General features: G+C 48.0%; 1 protein-coding gene across 2 annotated transcripts in view; it reads right to left on the bottom strand.

The window, feature by feature from the left end:
* Nucleotides 1–24,256, bottom strand: part of PHLPP1 (PH domain and leucine rich repeat protein phosphatase 1) — a 223,934-nt gene extending 199,678 nt beyond the window's left edge. The window contains exon 1 of one of the 2 annotated variants that reach the window (XM_088833391.1): nt 23,045–24,256. In XM_088833391.1, the coding sequence (XP_088689517.1) occupies nt 23,045–24,113 (1,069 nt within the window). In that variant the 5' untranslated portion in view covers nt 24,114–24,256. The remainder of the gene's footprint in view (nt 1–23,044) is intronic. The other variant, XM_055417492.2, reaches the window with a different exon arrangement.
* Between the last annotated feature and the right edge of the window lie 2,734 nt (nt 24,257–26,990).

Raw genomic sequence — 26,990 nt, 5'->3', positions numbered from 1 at the left:
TTCCCATGAAGTGATGGGACCAGTTGCCATGATCCTTGTTTTCTGAATGTTGAGCTTCAAGCCAACTTTTTCACTCTCCTCTTTCACTTTCAACAAGAGGCTTTTGAGTTCCTCTTCACTTTCTGCCATAAAGGTAGTGTCATCTGCATATCTGAGGTTATTGATATTTCTCCCAGCAATCTTGATTCCAGCTTGTGCTTCTTTCAGCCCAGCGTTCCTCATGATATACTCTGCATATAAGTTAAATAAGCAGGGTGACAATATACAGCCTTGACGCACTCCTTTTCCTATTTGGAACCAGTCTGTTGTTCCATGTCCAGTTCTGACTGTTGCTTCCTGACCTGCATACAGATTTCTCAAGAGGCAGGTCAGGTGGTCTGGGATTCCCATCTCTTTAAGAATGTTCCACAGTTTATTGTGATCCACACAGTCAAAGGCTTTGGCATAGTCAATGAAGCAGAAATAGATGTTTTTCTGGAACTCTCTTGCTTTCTCCATGATCCAGCGGATGTTGGCAATTTGATCTCTGATGCCTCTGGCTTTTCTAAAACCTGCTTGAACATTTGGGAGTTCACGGTTCACATATTGCTGAAGCCTGGCTTGGAGAATTTTGAGCATGACTTTACTAGCGTGTGAGATGACTGCAATTGTGCGGTAGTTTGAGCATTCTTTGGCATTGCCTTTCTTTGGGATTGGAATGAAGACTGACCTTTTCCAGTCCTGTGGCCACTGCTGAGTTTTCCACATTTGCTGGCATATTGAGTGCAACACTTTCACAGCATCATCTTTCAAGATTTGAAATAGCTCAACTGGAATTCCATCACCTCCACTAGCTTTGTTCGTAGTGATGCTTTCTAAGGCCCACTTGACTTCACATTCCAAGATGTCTGGCTCTAGGTCAGTGATCACGTTATCGTGACTATCTTGGTCGTGAAGATCTTTTTTATACAGTTCTTCTGAGTATTCTTGCCACCTCTTCTTAATATCTTCTGCTTCTGTTAGGTCCATACCATTTCTGTCCTTTATCGAGCCCATCTTTGCATGAAATGTTCCCTTGGAATCTCTAATTTTCTTGAAGAGATCTCTTGTTTTCCTATTCTGTTGTTTTCCTCTATTTCTTTGCTTTGATCGCTGAGGAAGGCTTTCTTATCTCTCCTTGCTATTCTTCGGAACTCTGCATTCAGATGCTTATAGCTTTCCTTTTCTCCTTTGCTTTTCGCTTTTCTTCTTTTCACAGCTATTTGTAAGGCCTCCTCAGACAGCCACTTCGCTCTTTTGCATTTCTTTTCCATGGGGATGGTCTTGGTCCCTGTCTCCTGTACAATGTCACGAACCTCTGTCCAGAGTTCATCAGGCACTCTATCTATCAGATCTACTCCCTTAAATCTATTCCTCACTTCCACTGTATAATCATAAGGGATTTGATTTAGGTCATATCTGAATGGTCTAGTGGTGTTCCCTACTTTCTTCAATTTAAGTCTGAATTTGGCAATAAGAAGTTCATGATCTGAGCCACAGTCAGCTCCTGGTCTTGTTTTTGCTAACTGTATACAGCTTCTCCATCTTTGGCTGCAAAGAATATAATCAATCTGATTTCGGTGTTGACCATCTGGTGATGTCCATGTGTACTAACTTAAAAAAAAACAAACAGGAATTAAAGGGACAACAGTTACATTAAGAATTTTTCTTTTAATCAGGAAAGTCTCAGAGATTTGATCCACTGATTCTTATTCCAATACGGAAAGTGCTCTGAAAAACACAAAGCATTTCTACATACAAGATGGTGACATTATTATTGCTGTTCTCACTGTGTGTGCTAAGTCACTTCAGTTGTGTCCGACTCTATGCACTCATATGGAAGACCCTCTGGACTGTAGCCCGTGGGATTCTCCAGGCAAGAACACTGGAGTGGTTGCCATGCCCTCCTCCAGGGGACCTTCCTGACCCAGAGATTGAACCGGCATCTCTTATGTCTCCTGCACTGGCAGACAGGTTCTTTACCACTAGCGCCACCTGGGAAGCCTCTTTCTTACTAAAACCAACTAATAGGAAAAAGCCTCTAATTTCTTTCAGTATTACAGTACTTCCCTGTAATACTCAACCTCACTATGTGAGAGTTTATCACTTCTCACCACCCACAAATACCACTGAAGGATTCTTTCAAAATGAAACTGCTTACTTTTAATGGTTTCAGCACACAGTTAAAGATGTGCAAAATGAGCTAGACGTCTTAATGAAAGGTCAGTGTATCGACGGCTGCTGCTGCTGAGTCACTTCAGTCGTGTCCGACCCCATAGACGGAAGCCCACCAGGCTCCCCCGTCCCTGGGACTCTCTGAGGGTCACCCAAACAACATTTCACACATTATCACCACCTCGGATGGTGCTAGAGCATGCTTACTGGTATTTGTTTCTCTGTTCTTTTACCCCTGATAGATTAAATATCCTCTTTGAGTCGAAGTGTACAGAACTTGACCTCACTCACACTTTTTATAAAAGCTGTCAGTAAGCAAGAAAAAGTTCAGGAAGACTTCCTACATGCCAAAAAACAGACCAAAACCTCAATTATAATTTTTAAAGGATGTCTAAGTATAACATGAGTAAGATTATTAAACCCTAAAATGCAAGAGCATTTTTAAATTATTATTTTCAGTAATATCCAAATGCCAGACTTCAAGCCTTACCAGACGCAGCTCCTAAAGGACCCTCGAGTCCGCGCACTCTTTCCAAGCTGAGTCCCTCTCTGCTTTCACACTTGCTGCAAGTCCTTGTGAACCCAGGATATGTTCTGAAGGGAGAACTGAACTCCAAGTTCTTATGGCAAAATAGGAAAACCCAACTAGTCTGTTTACCAAAGCACAAATAAACTGAAATCTCTTAGGAAATCTATCCCCAACTTACCTGTTCTTGACGTATTATGCAAATAAACATTTGCAAACCGATACAGAAGTTACTTCTAAATGGTATAGTGCAGTGTAGTGTGTGTGTGCACGGTCAATCGTGTCTGACTCTGCAACCCCACAGACTGTAGTCCGCCAGGCTCCTCCGTCCACGGGATTTTCCAAGCAAGAATCCTGGAGTGGGTTGCCCTTTCCTCCTCCAGGGGATCTACCGGCCCAGGGATGGAACCCTCCTGCTGTGGCAGGCAGCCACCCGCGAAGCCCACGGTGGTGGTGTAACACATGTAACTCCAGCCACCTTCTGCTAACGTGCGCTAGTGAGAGGAGCAGAGACGAACGCGACGGAGGTTCAAACTCGGACACCCGCCGCGTGATTTCTTTTCTCTTCCTGTTTTATCTGGTAGTCTGTTTGTCAGCTCCTTTCTTCCTGCACTCATTCAACAAGAACTTACCGAATGCCTACTATGTGCCAAGTATTCTGTTAGGTTCTAAAAGTGTAGGAACCAATTTCCACAGGGCATGAGAATGCAATGCAACGCATGATGTCTTACGATTGATACACAAAGCACCATCGGACCATGAGCTGGCACTCTGACCTTCTGAACAAACACCGATTGTTAGAAAACAGCCCAAACATCAGCTTAGAGCAAAACATGTGCAACAAGTCAGAGAAAACTGTCACGCATAAAACTTAAGGGAGACCACGCAGACGAAAGTAACTGCGGTTGTGCCACGACAGGGCTCACGGATCCTACCAGCCCTTTCAGGAGACCTCTCATGGAGAGTTCAGGGTCTCCTGGGGCGGACGGGTACCCTCTGGAGGGTGTTGTCACCTCTCGTCACTACACCGTGGGCATCGCCACAGAAGCCCAGGACGCCTGGATCTTCTGACTGAAGAGAAGGAAGAAAAACAGAAACCTTGATTTTTCTGGGGAACTTTATGATGCTGAACTGATGGCAGTTAATTTGAAAATATTTCAAACTATGTCACCAAACACAACAGGTCTGTGAGCCACATGTCACTAGTTCTGTCCTCCAAAAGAAGATCTGGCTTAACTCACTTGATCAATGTCAAAAAAAAAAAAAACCTAAGTAAAAACTCAAAAAGAAAAAAACCCCAAAGTACATACCCAAATTCTCAACACACTCCTGTAAACACCACGAGGATGTAGTCACAAAAATCCAGACGGCGGGAAATGCTACAGAACAACCTGTTTTTTCCAACACGTAAACTGCAGAGGCAGAAGGAGTGGGAAGGGTGGGAGAGGAGAGAAGGGAGGCCGCGATGAAGGGGCACTGACCCGACAGGACAGCCCCAGGCGCACCGGCCACGCGTGGGTCACAGTTCGCACAACATGTGAGACAGCCGGAAGTCTCAACACTGGCGTCACTGAAACACGGGAACTGGTGTTAATTAAAAAATAACGGTATCATGGTTATTGCCAAAGAGTGCTTACATTTTAGAGATACTTGAGAGATGAGATGATGTGAGGTCGAGGATCTGCTTCCGAGTAGTCGAGGCGGAAGAGGTGAAACAAGAACAGCACAGCAGTGACTCCCTTCCTCCCTGTCGACGCTCAGCGGCGGGGACGCAGGAAGTCGTAACGTTCTTCTGGCTACTTCCAAAATTTTTATACTTCCCATCATGACAACAGAACCCTAAAGGGCTGTTTTAACCTCGTTCCTGGGTCCTAGCACGTGATCGCATTAAAAAAGCAGGAAAATAACGGAAAAGACGACTGACCCAGAGAGGGGAAAGGGGAACAAATATCAGCTGCAATAATAACTATGAAGAAACTGACCAACCTGCCTGCGATTGAAATAATCGACTCTGCGCACAAATGGCCTCAAGACCTCTCTCATCTGTGGGTAAAAAGTGTAGGAAAAAGAAACCCCAAGCAGGCATAACCTCACTGAACGTCTCCCTAACAGGCTACGACACTTGTAACTCTGTATCACATTTTCATTAAAACCGTACAATCTCATTGAGTGTCTCCCAACAGGATATGAAGCTGGTAACACTGTATCACATTTTCAATAAAATGGAAGTGGTTGCTGAAATGTCAAGAGAACACCCTGAATCGGTGCTTTTTGATTTCCACAAACACGCCTGATGCTTAGCTCAGCTTAACGCTGGGGTGAGTTCGGGAAGTTAAGAGTGGACAGCAGGGAATGTTTAAATACTCGTTCACTGAGAGATACTAACTTCCAAGAAAGGGAAAATAAGTGGGCTAGGGTGGAACAAAAGGATGGTAAAATGAAGCTTTCTGTAGAAACTAATGTGAGACCAGGTAAAAAAATACAGGCCTCTATTCTCACACCACGGGACCTCGCTGCTGGGGAGCATCCTGGGGGAGATGAGAACGCACCCATGGGCAGTGCAGGCAGGCAGAGCAGAGGGGGCCTGTCAGGAACAGAGGCTGGCAAACTCAGAAAAGACGGGGCTACGTTTACCACAACTTTATCCTTCTTACCGAGGCAATGAGAGGAAGTTATAAAGTGACCATCATTTAGATAGTTGTGGCACCCGTCCTTGAAAGAGGCACACCTACATGATGCTTGATGATTCAGGGGAATGCTTTCCTATTAGATACATCAGTTCAGTTCAGTCGCTCAGTCGTGTCCGACTCTCTGCGACCCCATGAATCACAGCACGCCAGGCCTCCCTGTCCATCACCAACTCCCAGAGTTCACTCAAACTCATGTCCATCAAGTCGGTGATGCCATCCAGCCATCTCATTCTCTGTCAGTTCCAAAACACTAACGGTGACCTTTAAGACCCTTACAGCCAGATACAACCAAGAGGGCGTACCTACCAATCCTGCGTTTCATTTAAGGGGCAGGCAAGGAAGCGGCGTGAAGGCCACAGCACGCGGACTTGCAGAGCATGTGCGCCCACGTCTGACCTGCCGCCCTCACCAGCTTGACCCGGTGCTTCTCCCAGCCCGCCCTCTGGATCTTCCTGGGACGTGCTGGGCTCCCTGCCTCAGGGAGTGTGTTTGGCAATTTACCTTGTTTGATATGAAGTTAATTATTGTTTGATACGAAGAGTTAACAATTATGTTTCTTTCTCAAGACTTTCTATCCTGTTACCCAAATATCTTTACTAAAATCTTACAGAAACAAACTCTGCAACCAGAATATAACATAACTAGATGATCTAGTTACTTCAGTAAATATTGGGGCAATTACATTCTTAAGAACCACCTAGCTGTGCTTTTCATTAACCACATTAACTGTGTTTCAATAACCACAATTTGAAATCTCAGCATCCAGCCCAGTGCTGAGCACAGAACAGAAATTCAACACTTACAACTCACAAGAGGAAAAACAGGTGTAGCATGGCTTAAGAGCATTTCAGAGTAACTGTCTCCTATACAACCTGACTTATACCTATCTAAATTTATAATTTACCATGCCTTCATGCTCACTTTATAAACAGATTCAAGCCACAAGGCACTCTGATGACCTAGGAATGGAAAGCACATTCTTCAGAACCAGCCTTCACATCTGTGAGCATCACTGGTACGTCATGAGAAAACAGAGGAAAACTATCCAGAGTCTCACTGCTCCATAAGGGATTTTTAAACAGCAAGGACACAGAAGCCAATGGGAGGGATGAGCCCAGCTTCGTCAGGGTGTCTCTGAAGGTTTCTGACCTGTCTCCACATCCACACAGCCCCACCCCAGTGGCCCACTGCTGCCTAAACTCTAAACACACTTAGAGACGGGGAGGAGGGCGCCACTGGGCCACTCAGAGGCACCGCCCAATGCAAGCACAGCCAACCTGCAAGCCCAAGTCGCAATCGCCTCCACCTCTGGTTTACCACCCTCCCCTCCGCACGCAGTAAGATGCAGGAGCCTTAGGACAGTCAAGAAAGGATCGCCCTACAGAAAATTCAGTGTAGACGGAAACCCCAGTCGTAAGTTCCCCAAAGTGGGCATGAAGGATGATTAGCTGACTGATCCACTCAAGAAAAAGCACATTATACACAGTGAACATTGAGACCCGACTTTCCTCACCTTCTCAGCAAGAAAGCTGAGGCCCGACTTGCTGAATGTCATAGTGGACCTGTGTCTTGGCCCATCCTCCCTAACAACCTCAGAAAACAGGCGGGCCTCATTCTGCCTGCGGTGAACTCCACGAGGGGTCCCGCTCCTCCCCGTCTTCGTTCTCCCAGGACTTTCCCTTGTTCACCCCGCCCTTTCCAGTCAGCCATCACCCTCCTCTCTCCCCCCTTTGAGGACACGAGAAACACCGTTCAGGTTTCCTCCTTCAGGACCACATCTCTTCTTTCTCCTGAGGGATAGCTTACATCTAGTAAAGCACACAAGCCATAAGGGTACAGTTAAGACATTTTTGTATATATGCATAAACCCAGGAAAATAAAACCCAGAAAAAAGCACAGAACATTCTCAACAGCAGATGGCTCGAGCCCCTTTCCATCAATGTCCCCCTGAAAGGTAACAACTAGCATAATCTCCTGCCAAACTTCACGCTGCCTGTTAACCAACCTTCATACAAATGCCATCGAGTATCCCTCTCTACACCTGAACTCTTTCACGCATCAGAGTCCACTACACCACTTTTTAAACAGGCATTCCTGGGAGCTGCTTCCACAGCCCTCTCCTCCCGCCACCCGTCTGACCGAGCAGTTTCATTCGCCACAAGGACTGTAACCACCACCTGAACACGGCAACCCCTGACACACCTGCCTCCGACACACCTGCAAGTACTCCAGGCGCCTTACATCTGCTGCTGCTGTGGCTGCTAAGTCACTCCAGTCGTGTCCGACTCTGTGCGACCCCATAGACGGCAGCCCACCAGGCTCCCCCGTCCCTGGGATTCTCCAGGCAAGAACACTGCAGTGGGTTGCCATTTCCTTCTCCAATGCATGAAAGTGAAAAGTGAAAGTGAAGTCGCTCAGTCGTGTCCGACTCATAGCGACCCCATGGACTGCAGCCCACCAGGCTCCTCCATCCATGGGATTTCCCAGGCAAGAGTACTGGAGTGGGGTGCCATTGCCTTCTCCGGCCTTACATCTAACACAACCCAAATCGAATTCACCATCTCTCTCCCGCACCCTACCGCCGATTCCTGCTCCTCTCTTCAGCATGTTGGTGAGGGGACTCAGTTCAGTTCAGTCGCTCAATCGTGTCCGACTGCTTGCGACCCCATGAATCATAGCACGCCAGGCCTCCCTGTCCATCACCAACTCCCGGAGTTCACCCAAACTCATGTCCATCAAGCCGGTGATGCCATCCAATCATCTCATCCTCGGTCGTCCCCTTTTCCTCCTGCCTTCAATCCCTCCCAGCATCAGGGTCTTTTCAAATGAGTCAGCTCTTCGCATCAGGAGGCCAAAGTATTGGAGTTTCAGCTTCAGCATCAATCCTTCCAATGAACACCCAGGACTGATCTCCTCCAGGATGGACCAGTTGGATCTCCTTGCAGTCCAAGGGACTCTCAAGAGTCTTCTCCAACACCACAGTCCAAAAGCATCAGCTTTCTATATAGTCCAACTCAGCTTTCCATATAGTCCAACTCTCACATCCATACATGATCACTGGAAAAACCATAGCTTTGACTAGATGGACCTTTGTTGGCAAAGTAATGTCTCTGCTTTTTAATATGCTGTCTACATTGGTCATAACTTTCCTTCCAAGGAGTAAGGGTCTTTTAATTTCATGGCTGCAATCACCAACCATCTGCAGTGATTTTGGAGCCCAGAAAAATAAAGTCAGCCACTGTTTCCCCATCTACTTGCCATGAAGTGATGGGACCGGATGCCATGATCTTAGTTTCTGAATGTTGAGCTTTAAGCCAACTTTTTCACTCTCCTCTTTCACTTTCATCAAGAGGCTCTTTAATTCTTCTTCACTTTCTGCCATAAGGGTGGTGTCATCTGCATATCTGAGGTTATTGATATTTCTCCCAGCAATCTTGATTCCAGTTTGTGCTTCCTCCAGCCCAGCGTTTCTCATGATGTACTCTGCATATAAGTTAAATAAGCAGGGTAACAATATACAGCCTTGACGTACTCCTTTTCCTATTTGGTGAGGGGACTGGAGTCAACCAAACCAGAGACCTCCAAGTCACCCTAACACAGAATGGGAGGCCTGTGGCTCAGTTCACATGACACCCCGGCACAGGGAACAGTGACACGCTTCCCGATGAGGACACTCCGATGACTCTAGGAGTGAACAATAAACCCTGCACTACTCTTTCTCCCCAACACAGTCATTCGGTGAGACCCTAGAATTCCACAGTCAAAACAATTCCCACACCTGCAGTTCTTTCTGCTCTAATATTCAAAACCATCTCCCACCTGCCCCAGCCGCAGCCAAGCTGATTAACTCCCTGCCTGGTAAAAACCACACTGTACAAACCTCAAAAGGAGGCGACTACTCCATTGTAATGAATTCTTTTTCTCCTACTGGGCTGAACTCCTTGAGGCAAGGCCTTGCCTTCTTTGGAACTTAGCTCCTCAACAGAGTGCTATAAATGTTGACTAAATGCCTGGAGAAGCCCATGGATAGAGGAGCCTGGTGGGCTACAGTCCACAGGGTCACAGAGTCAGACTTGGCTGGCTGGCTAACACATGCTAAAGGCCCCGAGGCCATCTCCCAGGCTCTGGTCTGCCTCCACTCCTTCCTGCAACCAGCCGCCAAGTAAGGCCCTGCAGTTCATGCCTGAGACACAGCTCCCCAGCACCCCTGCTCCGCGCTGAGGCTCCGGGCTCCCACCGCCCACCATGCCCTCACCTCGGGGGCCTTTCTCCAGCAGCCCGGCCTCCCCCACGCCCAGTCCCCACTCACCCTCTAACACCCCCCAGCCTCCCCTCCCGCATTCCCGACATGCCCGTTTCATGCCGTGCGGGTCCCGTCCACGCACGGGGTCCTCAGGAAGTCTTCCCAGAGCATTCCAGGGACAGCGGCTTTGTCTGGCTTCTGGGTCCCCTTGGCACTCAGCGATGCCTTTGTTAAGGCATTCAAGTTTTATTGGACTTGTTTATGCAAATTACATAATCGTTTATGCAAACGGTTTATGTCCCCCAGACAGGAAAGCCTCAACGTTCAAAAGGCATTCATCGTGAGAGCTTCAAAACTTTAACAGAAACACTCTTTTTAGACCTCTTCCCTTTCACCCAGGCCCACAGCCCCACCAGCATTTATCTGGGTGTGGAAAAGGAGCTCTTAACAGAAAGTCAGGTAAATAAAAAAAAGGTTTATATCATCTTCCTGAGAGTTACCATAGATATGAAAAACAGTAGAAAGCAAAAGGACCCACTGTGATCTGGAAGCTGGGTGGTGAGCCAAGTCCATCTGCCAGCTGAACACATGATTACTGTCAGCTTAAAGTACGTTACCATTTCAAACTCACCCTCAGCAAAATTCATCCTCAGCTGCAAAATATTTAAATACGAAGAGCAGGGGACACATCTTCATTCATTCTCTTATCACCAACTCCCAACTAGAGCCCTAACCCTCCTTTGACAGAAATGGTGAGACCCCCACACGACCTTCTGCTTCCCACGCTCAGGAACCGACCCACAGCCTCTGGTCAAAGGGCAGGGGTGTCAGCTTTGGGCCTCTGTATCAGCCACTGAGCCCTGTGCATCTGTCCCCTTTCCTGTCCCGGCTGCTCAGTCCCAGCCCTCAGCACCTCCCTGAACCGGCTCTCCTCCAGGCCTAACCTCTCCCACTCGCAATCCATCCAACACTGGCGCTTCTTAACCTGCACTGTGCAAACGCATCGCCCGGGGACTCTGTTGAAAGGCCGCTTTTTCAGAAAGTCTGAGGTGGGCCTGAGCATCTGCATTCCCCCCTCCCAGGAGATGCTGCTCCTCCACGGCTCTCACTCCAGCAGCACCATCTCCAGCCGGCGCCGTTCTGACTCGGCGAGCAGGCAACAAGCAGAAGCCAGATGCCCGTCATCCAGACAGAGTAAGTGCAGGTTTCTACACGAGCTAAGTGACTGGACCAGATGCCCCCGGCCCCTTCCAGCACTCTCATTCTAGGCCCTCGCTGGGATACCCAGGACGCTGTCACCAACTTTTCACCCGTGAAGCTTGGCAAAGCTAGTCCCTAGCAGAAATTATCAGTGATCACGTACGCCAGATTCTGAATGATTAACAGTAACCATCCACAGACAATGCTGGTTTAGTCCAATATTACAAATGTTTCTAAAAGATAAAGAAGATACTGTGCAAGGGGCTATATACTTCATAAGTCGTACTTATGAAAGTACCTTAAAGATAAATGATCACCACCGCTTCCCTGTATCCATCAGTATTATCCAGAGGTCAACATCGCTTGGGTTAATCTATCAGTTTCTCAGAACCAAGAGGCTGTTGACCATTTTGTCTCGCTGGGGTCTGGGGTGGGAGCCCTCATCAACACGTATGGAAGCAGGAAGCAATGAGAGTTCCCAATTCTTTATTCACAGCTGCAAGTCAATCTGAGATTTAAACTAAAAACAACTGCATTCTAAGCGTAGTGACTACAAGAGGACCCCTGCCCTCAGAGTGGGCCCTGATGTGGCATCTTCGCAGTGACGTCACTCCTGTAGCAGTCCCAACACGCAGGCTGGTAAAACTTCTGCCTTTGTGCGTTTATCAACGTGCACCTGTGTACTGACCGCAAAGAATCCACCTGCGGTTCGATCCTTGGGTGGGGAAGACCCCTGGAGAAGGGAATGGCAACCCACTCCAGTATTCTTGCCTGGGAAATCCCACTGACAGAGGAGCCTGGTGGGCTACAGTCGAAGGGGTCACAAAGAATAGGACACAACTCAGCGACTACCTAACAACAACAATTTATCAATGAGACAATATTGCTCAGATTTTGGTTAAAAACATCAAACTCTTCTTAGGACTTAGTTACAAGTGAAACTGAAGCTCCAATAGTTTGGCCACCTGATGTGAAGAACTGACTCATTTGAAAAGACCCTGATGCTGGGAAAGATTGAAGGTAGGAGGAGAAGGGGATGACAGAGGATGAGACGGTTGGATGGCATCACTGACTCGATGGAAATGAGTTTAAGCAAACTCCGGGAGTTGGTGATGGACAGAGAGGCCTGGCATGCTGCAACCCATGGGATCGCAGAGAGTCGGACACTGAGCGACTGACCTGACTGACTGATGAGAATTTTAGTGTCTACAGTCACAAAGGCTAACAGAGCTATTCCCCTTATAATTACACCGATGCCAACATTTCTGTTAACATCCCCCGTAAAAATCAGTTTGTCGGGTGTTGACACTAATGAATTAACTGAGGTCTCTAAAAACGTGTCACAGAGGACACAAAGCTGCGACTGACGGTGGAAAATACACACTGGCAGGTGATTAACCTGAATGGCGATTAGTCTGAAGCACAAGTGTTCTCATTTTAATCAGAAGCATGACTTATCTTAGTCAACCAGGATCTGCACAACTGAAAAAAAAAAACAGGGTGTTTATTATACTTTCAGAACTAACATAAAAAACAATAAAGATTCTTTCTAGTGCCATCATTCACATTACATGAGACAATGTTTCACAGAGACATTTTGTCTTCCACTTAAATTTGTAACAGGCCATTAACGAAGACTTAATTTACCATTAACTGTACCATGGGTTTTACAGCCATGTTTAAAACAGTTGTTTTTGCCTATGTGAACACTTAAAAGTTGTGTTTCCTCCTAGTCCACTTAAGAGGTTTTTAAAAATTCCTCCACCAATGACAGTTCAGACAGTAGACAGGCAAAGTTAAGGATAATACCCTCAGGTCATGACCAATTCCTCATCTTCCAAATTTTACATTAATACGGTTGGTTGACAAGACATTAAACTAAAAGGAAGTATCTCGTTCTGGAAGATAAAGACAGCATCTCCCATAAACCTCATAAATCCGAAGAAAGCAAAACCCTCACAGGCCTTACAGAAAAAAATGAGACGGACTTTCAAGAGTTCTGGAGGTCCCTGCCAGGCTCAGGGAAACCTTAAGCATATGCATATTTGCCTCTTCAAGAAAGCAAAATTAACATTTGCTTAACCCAGAACTTAGATCCTCACAAATGATGATACCCAGTGAAGCCCAAATGATCCAAACAGGTAAAAGGCTTGGTAAAAGGCTTGGTAAATCTTAAAGAATTCATCTGCAACTACTAACCCTAAACTTAGTCTGACTAGACTTTGATCTACTAGTAACTGATGGTTACTTCTGCAAACAGTTCCGGAGTCCAGAGTTATGGCAAAGAGTCTGCCCCCTCTAGTCCTTCAAGACGGCTCAAGGCCCTTCTGGGGACACGTAAGTGGGGTCAGGAGCCCGTCCTTCCCTGTGACTACAGTCATGGGTGAACTGCCTCTATCAGAACATTTTCCACCTTTGTTTTCTAAACACTGGCTTACTTGTTTCCACAAACATGCCCTCAGATCTACAGGTATTTCAAGGGATCCTAGAAAATTAAAATTAGTTATCTGTGAATCAAAAATACATTTGACATGGTACGTACTCAGTAATTATGGGATTGTATGAATGAGTGAAAGTGTACAGTCTGCCAGTGTCACTGAGCAAAAGCATAGCCCATCTCCCTTAATGAGCCCTGCTACTGCTGCTAAGTCACTTCAGTCGTGTCCGACTCTGTGCGACCCCATAGACAGCAGCCCACCAGGCTCCCCTGTCCCTGGGATTCTCCAGGCAAGAACACTGGAGTGGGTTGCCATTTCCTTCTCCAATGCGTGAAAGTGAAGTCGCTCAGTCGTGTCTGACTCTTCGCGACCCCACGGACTGCAGCCTACCAGGCTTCTCCATCCATGGGATTTTCCAGGCAAGAGAACTGGAGTGGGGTGCCATTGCCTTCTGCTAATGAGCCCTAATTACCTCTAATTAACATTTGTGGCAATTTACTAGTGCTAAAAATAACAGCACCAAACTACATCTGTAGAACATCTCACAGTTTACAAAGCACTTCCACGTATATCATCAAATCTGAACCTCAGGAAGGGCTCTGAGACAGATTTTTTTTATCACCTCTTCTCTCTCTAATAAATGAGGCTTAAGGAAAGTAAAGGGCTCCTCGCAGCTCTCGCATCAAGAAAGGAGCAGCCGGCGGTCAAGTCCGGGTCTTAGTTCCCCCATCAGCGCTCCTTCCAGCCTCAGACCCAGGGCCTGGGTGATACGGGCCCTGCTGACCGAGGTACCTGCCCTCACCCCATTTGATCTTAATGACCCGTGCAGCTCAAGGTCGTTACCTGCCTCCACAAAACAGGAAAGAGGGAGCCGGAGCTCCGGGGTCAGGGGCACAGTCAGAATGCAGGTCTCAGCTCCAACCACTTCAGAGTGCATGCTCCCCAAACGCTGACCTGCTCCAACTGGCCCCCGAAGGTCATTAAGGACAAGGTTTTCACATTCAGCAAGTCAGGCTATTACACACTGCTAAGTGCTGAGTCGCTTCAGTCACATCTGACTCTTTGTGACTCTGACTCTGTCCCCACCAGGCTCCTCTGTCCATGGGATGCTCCAGGCAAGAATACTGAGAGTGCGTAGCCATGCCCTCCTCCAGGGCATCTTCCCCACCCAGAGATCAAACCCGCGTCTCTCTTGTCTCATTGGCAGATGGGTTCTTTACCACGAGCACCACCTGGGTAGCTGCTGGCTTGACAAATCCAGAGTACTAAATAAACTGCTCCATTAACTCAGCCTACCTATAACACTCCGGTGGTAACACTGTCTGCCTCACTGGGTTGTTATGAGGATTGAGTGAGTTCATATTTACAAAGCACTTAACACAGTGCCCAGCACATCATAAGAATGACATAAATGTCTATCAGTTAAAACACATAAACTGAGGAAAAGTAACAGTTTAAGTCACTAAAGAAATACTCGATTATCCAATGAAACATGTGGGGACAACTTGTTCGTTCCTACTTCATTTCTTAAACAACAGGCTGAAATAAACAAAACTATAAAATACCACAGGAAAATATGGGGAATTTATTTAAATCCGCCCACCCCTCTTAAATCTTGGGATGGGGAGGCCTTCCTACGCGTGACACAGAAGCCTGAATACCTACAGGAAAAGACCGACACAGAAGCACTGACGGATAAAGCAAGCAGTGACTTGCAAACGAACCTGGTTCCCGAGCTACACGCGCCCCAAGAGCAAGTCTGTGAGGCAGGAGAAAAGGCACAGCACCAAACAAAAACCAGGGGCAAGAAAATGCCGCTCGCAAGAGAAAGGCGTCACCAACCAAAACACGCAGGAAAGACCTACTTAATGAAGAACTGAGATTTTTAAGCGCAGATTCCCCCCAAGACTATTTACCCCACCCGCGCCCTTCAAGCCACAAATGCCCCCACCACCTCCCATTACCCCCCACTCACGGAGAACGTGTGCGCGTCGTGTGTCACGCACACGTGTGTCAGGGAGAAAACGCGTCTCCTCCAGCTCCGGGGGCGCCACTTCCTCCCCCAAGGAGATGCTCCGTTCATCACAGAAGCCTGCGCACGAGCTCCCTCGGCCACCGGCCCCTCAGAGGCCATGCAGGGACACACCCCCGTTTCGGATCTAAGGGCACAGGCCAGAGGCACGCGTTTCTACCCATCGCACTTCTCGTGTGACAAAGCTCCCTTCCCAACAGTGAGAGAGCAACAGTCATCTGAGGAATTAGCGGACTCCACAGACGGGCTTCCACACAAAACCTGCGCTCGGGATACGCGAGCATCTCGTCCGCTCCTACTTCCTACTTGGAGACGAGGGCTGGCAGGCAAGACGGCGTCTGTCCCGTCGCTGGTCCTAATCCACTCCAGGAAGGTATCTGCTTCAGCTGGCAACCTCAGGCTGGTTGTATTAGGTCCAAGGATGTTCCTTTCTCCTGACAAAAGGCAGGGGGTTCAGCTGTTCTTAAACCCAGATAGGGGTTAGACAACTTAAAACAACGACAACATTTAGTCCTTCTAATCTGAAGAACAGACCCTCCAGCGGAGCCCCAGAACGTTAGGAGCTGGCAGAGATCTTACCCTGCTCTACCCCAAGCTCGTCATCTCACTGAGGAGGAGCTCAGAGCGCAGGGCAGGTTACAATGGACGACCAGAGGCGCGGCGAGCTTCCCCACTCAGACGCGTTTCTTTAAACTACAGACCCCACCTCAGGCCACAGCGGCCAAACTCCGAAGCCCGAAGAAGTGGCCCCCATTCCAGTGCGAGCAGTGTCCGTGGCTCAGTCGCATCCAACTCTGTGCGACCCCACGGACTGTAGCCCCCCAGGCTCCTCCATCCACGCGACTCTCCAGCAGGAATACTGGAGTGGGTAGCCATTCCCTTCTCCAGGGGATCGAACCCGCGTCTCCCACACTGCAGGCAGACTCTTTACCGTCTGAGCCACTGGGGAAGCCCACCCCCACTTTCCGGGGAAGCCCATTCGAGTGCTAAAGTACAGCCAAAAAGCTCTCCCAATATATGATTAGAAACAAAGGAAGAATTCCTTAAGGATGTATTTCTCATGCATGACAATAAAAGCCAAACACTGGTTCTGTGCGTAAAACCGCACTCTTTGGACCACGTGTCAGTGAGCCGACTGTAAAACCCAGATAATTATTAAATAGGCAGCGGAAACAAGTACAGTTCGTACTTTCCTTCACTGTATTTAAAAGCATGCCGGGTATCTGAAAGAAAACTCAAACATTCTAACATATCACTAACGGAGGCAGACACATGAAAACATACACTCCCCACCTGCTCCTCATCAGATGCAGATAACAGCAGAGCTAGACACCAACAAGCACAAACCTCCGCCTGCTGGACAAGAATGTGGGGCGGGGGCGGGAGACACAAACTCACCAATTCAAACTATCTCAAATTCCTAGATTTTTTCCCATTCATTATTGACACAGTCCAAAACAAAATTATCTCAAGTTTTATTCAATTATCAACCAAATGCTTTCACGTAACTGGAAAGGAGACTAATTTACTTCTAACAAGCTTCATTTCAGAAAATACATGTCAAAAATTCTGGATCTAGAGGACTTCCTTGGTGATCCAGTGGTTAAGACCCCGCTCTGCAATGCAGCGGACAGGGTTTGATCCCTGGGAGGGAACTAAGACCCCGCACGCCACAGGGCAAGTAGGCCCGCGTGCCTACCAAAAGATTTCACATGATGCGACACGAAGGCCTGATGCCGTCAAATACACAGCTTTTTAATTTCTGAATTTTTTTGTGTTTTGATAAAGTATCAACATCTACAAACTTACAAAATATGTATAATATATAACCAAAATATTTCACTCCAATAGAACTTCTAAGTCCCAAACTCTAAGGTCACTGGACTTGTACCTTAGTAACACACTTTACTATTAATACATTTTACAATATATTAAAGCAATCTCAAGTATAAAAATACAACAGGGAAACATTCCAGCATTAATGCAGCATTATGGGATGGCTATGCTTTGCTTCAGTTAACATACTAAAAAGCATCCAGGCATATATTTTATTTATATATATATATATAAAACACAAAACCATTCCACCTCTAAATTGACATGTAATTACCTTTCAGTAATCCGGTGGTATTCTTGATTCTAAAGTACAATTATCAAATAACTTGAAAGAGCTGCTATTTTGTAGTTAACCAAATATACTAATGTTCTTTAATCAAACTATCATTAAAGTCTATTTTTTCCAGGCCCCGGAATTTCAATTTATGAAAATTTTCCAAAGCCTGGAGAGGAAGTTTCATAACAACCAGTCACACAGACTTAGCTTATAAGCAGCTAATACATCTAAAGAATCCATACGGTCAATTTTCTTTGGTTTTAACTCTACTATCTTTAGAAAACCAAAGGAAAGTATAGAGTCTGCCCAAGAAGCAGAGGGACCTGAAGCCAGACTCAAAACCTCTTGTTACCAGTGTTGTCCCTGAAGCCTGGGGTGGGGTAGGTTTTAGAAGGTGAGACTTTCAGGGAGGAAAAAAAAGCTTCATTTACCCAGACTATTTCGGACATTTTCATAACATTTCTTTCTCTTTTTCAAAATGTCAGCATCTTTAAAGAAAACGCTTTTCTACTGAGTGGCTTCAGGATCTCTCAATTGTCACAGCACAATTACACCCTTCTCCTGTCCAGGTACACTGAACCATGTTCAACCCGGGCACATAATCAAATCATTAAATCTGAGACGCCTCATTTGATAGATGCCTCATTAAATCCATCTCAAAGTTGAGGAAAGAGATGCCTGTGAAAAGCAGGGAGGCACCCCTGTTAACTCTTAAGAAAACTCTGAGAGAGAATCTCAAAATCCACACACAGCTTCATTCACCGTATTAACAGGGTGAAGCACACCTACAATCTCCTGCCCTGGGAGGTAGACAGTCGAGGGGGTGTGTGTGTGTGTGTGTGTGTGCGTGCGTGTCCTGGGAGAGGGGGTGGTGTGTGTCCTGGTAGAGATGTGTGTGTGTATTTAACACAACCCCTGGGGAAACAGGAAGGAAGGCCAAAGATTCAGGACACACACCATCAGCTGCTTCACAAAATTCCACAGATTGAATTCAACAAATGTTTAAACCAAAGTGCCAAGTATTATACAAGCCTTGGATCATACACAACCTCAATAAATGCTATGTTACCAAGAAATCAAATTCAGCATTCTATAAAGAAAGAGAACAAGAAAATAAAACACCTTACATTTTAAAAAAATAATAAGAACCTTGGGATAACCAGTCATTTAGCAATCTTACAGATACAAAAAAGAAACTTCATAAACTTATTTACACTCATCTCCTTTCCCTACAATTTCAATGAGTGTTAAACAAAAAAAAAAACACACAGTTTTAGGAAAAACTATGAAATTGAGGGAGAGGACTCACTCTCCAGCCCTATATAATATAGAAATTACAAAAACTCAACAGCATAGTGACATTAATAAAGCACTATTGATCACTAAAGTACAAATAAGTTTACTTCAAATAAAAGATTTGTGCAAATCTTTCATGATAGCTATTTTTGATACTTACAAGTAAAGCTATGTTTTAAAGGAACTGAAGTATCACACCGCCATCTTCAAAACTTATCCACTTTTCAGATCAAGTGCTAATACTCTGTAGCCAGTGACAATTTTACGGTTTAACAACTGAGGCATACTCAAGCAAGAGAATCAAGAATCATTAGGTGAGCTGTACTTCACACCGGCTTGAATGTCCGTATGACTGTCTGCCCCCAGGACACTTGGAACGCTTTCGTACCATCTCTGTACCATCCCCTCATTGTCCCGTCTCGCTTCTTTATGTTAAAGGCAGAATGATGAAAAGAGAACTGTCCACAGTTTACATGGAATGCCACTTGGGACTAGAGGATAATATCACCTCATTACCAGCACAACAGCGTTATTTCCTGAATGCTTTTAACCAAGTTAAAAATCCAAACGTAAAGAGATTCAGCATCGATTCACGGAAACTGACATGAATTGTAAGACAGAACGGGCATGCTCTCTTAGCTCTGCCAACAACTGAAAAACCGCAAGCAAGAATCAGAACTCTTTACACATCAGCTTCTCTGTCTGAAAAGAGGATTGACACTGACTCCTCCCTAATAATGTTTCTGAAAGGACACGAGATAATTTATGTGAAAGCTCTTTTAAGATTTTTGAATAAACCCGACATATTAATAGATGTTATCAAACCACAGTTAACGAAGAACAAGACAGCATGCACTTTACATCAAAAACAAGTATAAAATATAAACGTAAAAAAACAAAGTTAAACCCTTTGTTCTTAAAAGGAGTGCTGAAGCACACGCTGGTGTCACACGCTCATACCACGTTACTCAATACTGCTGCAATTATAGTAATAAGACACTGCTCGTCAACATTACAGCTCAATGCTGAACCACCCCTTCTTGATTTCCACATAGGCAACCATGTAAGGTTTGAGCATTCCCAGAAGAGAAAAGGAAGAAAAACAAGAGCGGGTGAGGAGTCCCTTTTCCAGAGCAATCCCAGAAAGTCACACATAAAAATATCTTGTCCAAGGTTCACCAGGCACAGTGGGTGTGCTCTCTGTTCTGTCAACATCCCATTCCCCGTCACAATCTGAGCTGAAACAGCGAGATGACTAAATCTACAAGGCAGAAGAGAGTCAAAAATATTAAAAAATACCGTGTAACACTGCCCTTGACCAATGACTCAGGTGCCCCCAGGGAGTCCAAAACACAGCCTCATTACCGATGTTGAGCAACACAAATTCTTGAATTTTTTTCCACCTAAAATTACTCTCTTTCAGGTAAAATTTAAGATGACTGATCTCAAAAGGAAATTAAATGTTAATATACCTACAGACTTAATACTTCAAACAAGACATTTCGGATAAAGCCACAATTAATTTTTTTCTTATTTTAAGTCAGCTAAGAGAATGGCTGCTTGAGAGGAGCAGTGACTAAAAACTAAAGTTTCTATCACAGCTCTGCAGTCACAAAGAACCCTGAGTCTGAAGCCTTTCAGTTCATTAAAGACTTTCATTTTACTTTGCCTAAATAAATATTTAAATATTCAAAAAGCCACAAATGCCTTCCAAAGCCTTTTTGAGAATCACTTGGGCCAGGTTATAAACACTAAAATTTGACTGAAAGGTGACCTCAAGAGAATGAAGTTCTCTCCCGACAAGAACTTCTCAAAAAAGCAACTGATAAATAGACAAACTATATAAACAGGTAAGGAGCTCGATCTGAATACAGGAAACCGTTCAAAGGCAGCTTCCTAGTCTATCCTTAACTCCAGCTACACATGTAAACAAAGTGATAGGAAGCAACAAATTTAAAAGTAAGTTATATGTAAAATTCTGAAAACAAATGTGGTACAAAACACCCACTCAAAGAGTCTCCTGTAAAACAAATGTTAATTCTCTTCTTGAGGAAAAGAATTACTACATAACACTTTCTTGTTGATTGTCCTACATTCCACAGGGGTAATTTCTAGGAGTCTCCTCCCAGCTTAATGCAAACCTCCATGACATGTGAAGTCTTGATAATGTTCCTATGATAAGCGAGACCACCTTACAACAAAGCCCTTTTGTTCATCAACAACTACACTTCCTTGCAAAGGTTCAAGTGGACTCATGATGTGGTAAATTTTGTTCTATGGCAAATAAAAAGCAACAGAGATGTATGATATACTAACTTTGGCTTAAACTCAATTTTGTATAAAATGTGCAATTAGACATCTTGGTAACAATCAGGCACCTTCCTTCTAGGAGTCCTGTATACAGGCTTCATATTCAAGAATAGGCTGGGTGCTGTGTGTGGCGTCCCTATTTTATTAATTACCTTTACAAGCGTATACACAGAGGGGTATATGTATTTATGCTGTGCATACCACAGCAAAGCAAGTAAGTTTAGAGTGAAGTAACAATTACTGCTTTTCATGAAGAATGGAACAAAAAGATTAAAATGAGCACACCAGAAATTTGAGACTTAACCAGAAAGATAATCTGTCAACTTTACACCAAGATAAGTTTAAAAAAGAAAAACAACAACAACAAAAAAAAACCTATATTTCATCCACTGAGAACATTTTAGACACACTTGAAGAGATAATCAAGGGGAATCAAAGATTTAAATGCCATGACTAGGACACCTAAAACCCTTCCCATGGACATTTATCATGATCAACAATTCAATCATGAGGAAAATGAGGCATGCAGAGCTCCTTCCATGCAAAATATGTTCAAAATATGCTTAACACAGCCCTTGCTTCTTTACACACACAGGCACACACACAGGCACACACACAGGCACACACACACACACACATTCACCATTCTCATGTTAACACTCATCCCAAGCATGATTACCATTGAATACTTTCATAAAATAACAGTATTTTATAAATTACATGAGCTGCAAGAGAGGAGAATTGAGTTGTTGCTCCTACGTTTAAAAAAAAAATCACCTATTTTCTAGGCCGTTATCTTTTTAAAGACTTGTCATCCTGTTGGGACATTATCTTCAGGTATTGCAAATGCTATTGTATTACGATGTGATTTTTTTATGAGGCCAAAATCCATCAGAAACCCACTTGAATTACAGAAAAACCTCAATTAAAAATAAAGGAACATCTCACCAGGAATGCTACCAGTCTTGCATATCTCAATATAGGAGTAAAGAGCTCCTCATTGAAACTGATTAAACTGCTACTAGAACACAGGTGTGGACCAAAAATATTAAGTTGGAAAGAATGGCTACAGATGAATGCAATTACAAGTGTGACTCTCCTTCCACCACTATGGACAACCTAAGTGGAGAAGTAATTAACTACTTTAGTAAATTTGGGGAAGATGTAATTCCCGATTTAACTCTTACACTAACCTTGTTTTAAATAAAATTCCTTACCACTGAAACATAATTCTTCAAACCAGCAGAGAAAAAGGACATAAAGAACTCATTAAGCTCAAATATACAGCCAGGACCCAGAGCTCCCTAATTTAGCAGCAGCCAAGTCTTTAAAAGAGAAACACTAGTCACCCCGGTCAAGAACTTGATCTAATATATATCAATTCTATCCCAATGAAAAAATTTAAGAAGATCTTTAGAAATGTAAAAAGGATGCGGAGGATTTTAGATCACACTCAGTGAGAGACGGCAATCAAAAGTCCTACTGTGACCCCTATGCATCCCTATCAGAAGTCACATTGTCAGTTCTGGCTATAAAGGTAGAGGGGAGAAAGAGAGAAAGAAACAGGCAAAATCACTTCTGATGCAAGAAGCACACTTGCAGAGGCCGAAATAAAGCCCAGAAGCGCTAAGGAAAAGTATCATCAAAGAGGATCATGGCTGCCGGGTCCCATCGAGGACTAAGTCGGCAAAAGACAGGACGGGGAGCAGGAGCAGGGCACCGGCCGACCCGCACTGAGCTCGGGGAGGGCGCCGCCGGCCGCGCGCGGTCCTTCTCCTCCGGTGGTTTCACGGCACGTGAAGCTGCCCTGAAGCCCCGCGGCCCGAAGGCGGCACTGTCACCGCAGGGCCCCCTCAGGAGCGTGTGCAGCCCGGGGCCCCGCCGCCGGCCCCGCGCCCGCGGCGGGAAGCGCTCGGCTCGGTCCCGCGGGTCGTCCGCGCGAGCGGCAAAGGGCTAACGGAGCCCCGAGGGCGCGCGCGGCGCGGGTGCAGGTGACCGCTTACCTGCGTAGAAGCGGATGAGGCAGCCGACCTCCGAGTCCAGGCCCTCCTCCTGCACCCGCCACAGCGCCCCGAAGCCCAGCTGGAAGAGGTAGTCGTTCTGGATCTGCAGCGGCTTCTCGTCCGCCTCCAGCCGCCGCGCGCTCTCCCCGTGCAGCTGCACGTACAGGGTGGGCGCTGGGGGCGCCTTCTCCGCGGCGGCCGCGTCCGCGCCCGGGCTCTCCTCCGCCGGCTGATCGCGGGCGGCGCCGCCCGGGCCCTCACCGCCCCTTGGGGCCGGAGGCGGAGGCGGGGAGGCGGCCGGGGAGCGCTGCCGGGCGCCCGACGAGCGGCCGCGCAGGCGGGGCTGGCCCGGGTCGGCCTCGAGCTCCTCGGACGACGACGAGCAGTAGGGGTCCCGCCGGCCCGACGCGCCCTCAGCGCCGGGGCCTGGCCGGGGGCTCTCGGGCTCGGGGGCCGGGGCCGGGCCCGCGAGGTCCGGGCTGCAGCCCGCGGGCGCCGGGCCGGCGCGGGAGGCGCGGCGCGGCGGCGGGGCCCCGACGGCGGCCAGCGCGGGCCGGGCGGGCGGCGCAGCCGCGGGGCCCCGGCCCGGCACCTTCAGCGCGCCGCCCGCCCGGGGGCCCGCCTGCAGCAGGCGCGCGGCCACCTCGCCGGCCGTGGTGTCCAGCGTGCAGAGCACCGGGCGCAGGCGGCCGGCGGCCGGGCGGCGGTCAAGGACGTGCACGCAGCCGCGCTGGAGCTGCTGCCGCACCCACTCCCGGTCCGACGGCTGCAGCGGCAGCATCTGCCGCGGCCGCGGGAGCAGCGCGCGGCGGTCCAGGCTCCGCGAGCTCGGCGGCGCCGCGGCCGGGCCGGGGGCGGGGAGGCCGGCGGGGCGCGGGGCGGCGGCGGACGCGGTCCTCTTCAGCCGGCCTCTCCGCAGCAGCAGCGCGCCGGCGCCGGGCCCCGGGGCGGCCCCGCCGGCGGCGGGCAGGGGCGCCGGGCCGCGCCGCCGCCTGCGAGCCGCGCCTCCCGCCCGGCCCGGCGCCGCGGCCCGGCCCTCCGCGCGGGTCTCCGCGGCCGCGGGCTCCATGGCGGCCGGCTCGGCGCGGCCCCGGCTCGGGGGGCGGCGGGCGCGCAGCGGGCGGGGGGCGGCGGCGCCGCCAGTGGCGCTCGCGCGGCCGTTCCAGGCGATTATGCGGCGGCGCGGAGCGCTCCGTCGGCGTCTCGGGGTTCCATCCCGCGCGCCCGCCCGGCCGCCGCCGCCCCCCGCCCGCCCCTCGCGGCGCGCCGCCGAGCCGGCCTCATTGAATATTCATCGCGCGCCGGGAGCGCCGGGCGGGCGGCGCGCCTCATGCATATGCATCGCGCGCGGGGCGGGGCCTCGGGTAAACGGGCGTGGCGGCGTCGGGGGCGGGGCCGCGCGGCCGGGCCCGGGGGCGTCCTGCGCGGGCCGGAGCTGGGGCGCGGCCGGGAGGCGGGCGGCGCGCGATGCCGCCTGGGAGCTGTAGTTCCAGGCCGCGGTCGGGCGCCCCCGAGGGGACCGTGGCGAACTACAAGTCCCAGAGATCCCCGCCGCGGGCCCTGGACACTGGGTCTGCTGCCCTCTGCTGTTGGCGTGGGTGCAGGGGGCGTTCGCTTCTTGAACTTGCAGCTGCCCGCCCGTTCCTGCTCCCCGAGCCCTTCACTTTCCCCCTGGGTGAAGGCGGGCTCGAGCAGACTCCCGGCGGCGCGGACGGCCGGGCGCTCGGTCGTCCCCTCGCCACCTGGGAGCCCGCCCGGCGGCAGGCGCGCCGCCCCGGCCCGGGCGTCCGCAGCTCCCGCGCGAGGAGGACGGCCGGGGCCGCGCCCTCGGGTCTCCCTGTTCGGCTGGAGGGTCGGAAGGGCCGAGGACACCGAAAGGGCGGGACGCGGAGGAACGCGGGACGTGCCCTCCCTTCCCATCCCCCTTCGATTTTCCTTCAGTGTTCAGGAAAAAAGTATACTCTGCGACCACAGTGTTAGTCGTGGCGTAAAAAGTTGTCCTTTCTTGTCGATCAAAACAGTATTGTAGGCTGGATTAGAGCAGGTTACTACTTAAAACAATTTGGTAAACCTTTTTAATTGACTACCATTCCTCCGTATTTTGTAAATCTGGATTTTTACATGTAAGACTTCTGCTGCTGCTGCTGCTGCTAAGTCACTTCAGTCGTGTCCGACTCTGTGCGACCCCATAGACGGCAGCCCATCAGGCTCCCCCGTCCCTGGGATTCTCCAGGCAAGAACACTGGAGTGGGTTGCCATTTCCTTCTCCGATGTGTGAAAGTGAAAAGGGAAAGTGACTTCTGCAGCTGCAAACAATCCCGGGCCTGCTTAACATCAATAAAGTTACTAAACCTGGGGGTGAACTGGGGGTAGGGGGTTTGAGGAAAGAGGAAGGAGAGAGACAGGAAAGAAGAAACTGGAACTTCTAGCTGAAATAAAAGAAACTAATAAGGGCAGATAAAGTTGTACTCGGTTATCTACAGTTTCACTGAAGAGTAGGAGACGTTACAGGACAAAAAAATACCGATTCTTGAAATTCCTGTCGATGACTTTTTGTATTTTTCTTTTGAATTACTACCTCTTGGCCTCATGAAACATGTTTATTCCATTTCAATTCAATCAACAGCTCGGAGTTAACTTTTTTAAAATTAGGGAGAATGCAAATTTTTCCAAGAGACATAAGATACAATGAATTTAACAATTACAAACGTAGACCGAGCAGTCTGTTACAGCAGTGGAATGAATCGGACACTGCCCTTGCCTTTACAGAGTTTATAGATTAGAAACAAAGAGGTTCAACACGTGAGAGGGACGTGGTACCAGGGGAGACACCAGGTGCCATGGGAAGAAATGAAAAGGAGGGAGTTGACCTGGTCTAAGGAGCAGAAGGGGACGACAGAGGATGAGACGGCTGGATGGCATCACCGACTCGATGGAGGTGAGTCTGCGTGAACTCCGGGAGTTGGTGATGGACAGGGAGGCCTGGCGTGCTGTGATTCATGGAGTCGCAAAGAGTTGGACACGACTGAGCGACTGAACTGAACTGAAGGAGTCCAACAATACCGACCTCACTTTGGACGAAATTTTCAGAAACTGAGTAAAACTTAAAAAACACGTTAATTCAGTATTAAGACATGGACTATTTACATTTCTGTATATTTTTTATTTTAGTTCCTTCATGGATTCCTATAAACCTCGTTAATTTTTTGTATGTTAAGAAATATAAACTCTCATATATCTGCTTTCTAGAGTTATGTTGGTGTAGCTAAGGTAAGAAACTCAAGGGGAGTTTGTTCCAGTCAGAGATGCTGTCACCCCTGGCCCAGTGTCCGCGCGAGTCCTCTCGGGTCACAGCGCTGTCCTTAATCAGCTCTGGGCCCTGTGCTGTCTCACAGTCACCACCACTCTGTTTTCTGTCCTCTGGGAACTGTGTTTACCCCTTGAAGGTCTATGTAACCAAAACCTTCCCCAGAAAAAAAGAAAAAGCATTGGCCAGAGAATTTAGTATGCAAAGCACTGGAGCAGGGAGAGGTTGGAGAGTCTTCTGACCTACCTGCCTGACATGGTGTGAAGGGTGACTAACATTGGGAGGAGACAAGGGGCAGTGAATTACAGTCAAGTATCTCAAGGTGAAGAAGAAGGAAGTCCAGGCCAGCCTGTTCTTTTGATGGAGGGAGGGAGAACGAAGGATATAATTTTTAAGTAGAGAAACTATTTCAGGCAGAGTGTGTATAATCTACAAGGCATCGTATCCCATTGCATCCAAAAGCATAAAAATCCGAGGAGAGCAGAAGGTCCACAGTGTGACCCATCCCTGGCTCTGGGGGTCTTCGACCTTCAGGGTCTGAGGCCTGATGATCTGAGGTAGAGCTGGTTAATAGTAACATTAGAAATAAAGTGCCCAGTAAATGCAATACGCTTGAATCATCCCGATTCCACCACCCTA

Source organism: Moschus berezovskii, chromosome 28 (genome assembly GCF_049115385.1).
Source record: "Moschus berezovskii isolate FMDL1 chromosome 28, NW_MosBer_1.0, whole genome shotgun sequence".
Classification (NCBI taxonomy): Eukaryota; Metazoa; Chordata; class Mammalia; order Artiodactyla; family Moschidae; genus Moschus; species Moschus berezovskii.
This window is presented reverse-complemented; position numbering and strand designations above follow the sequence as displayed.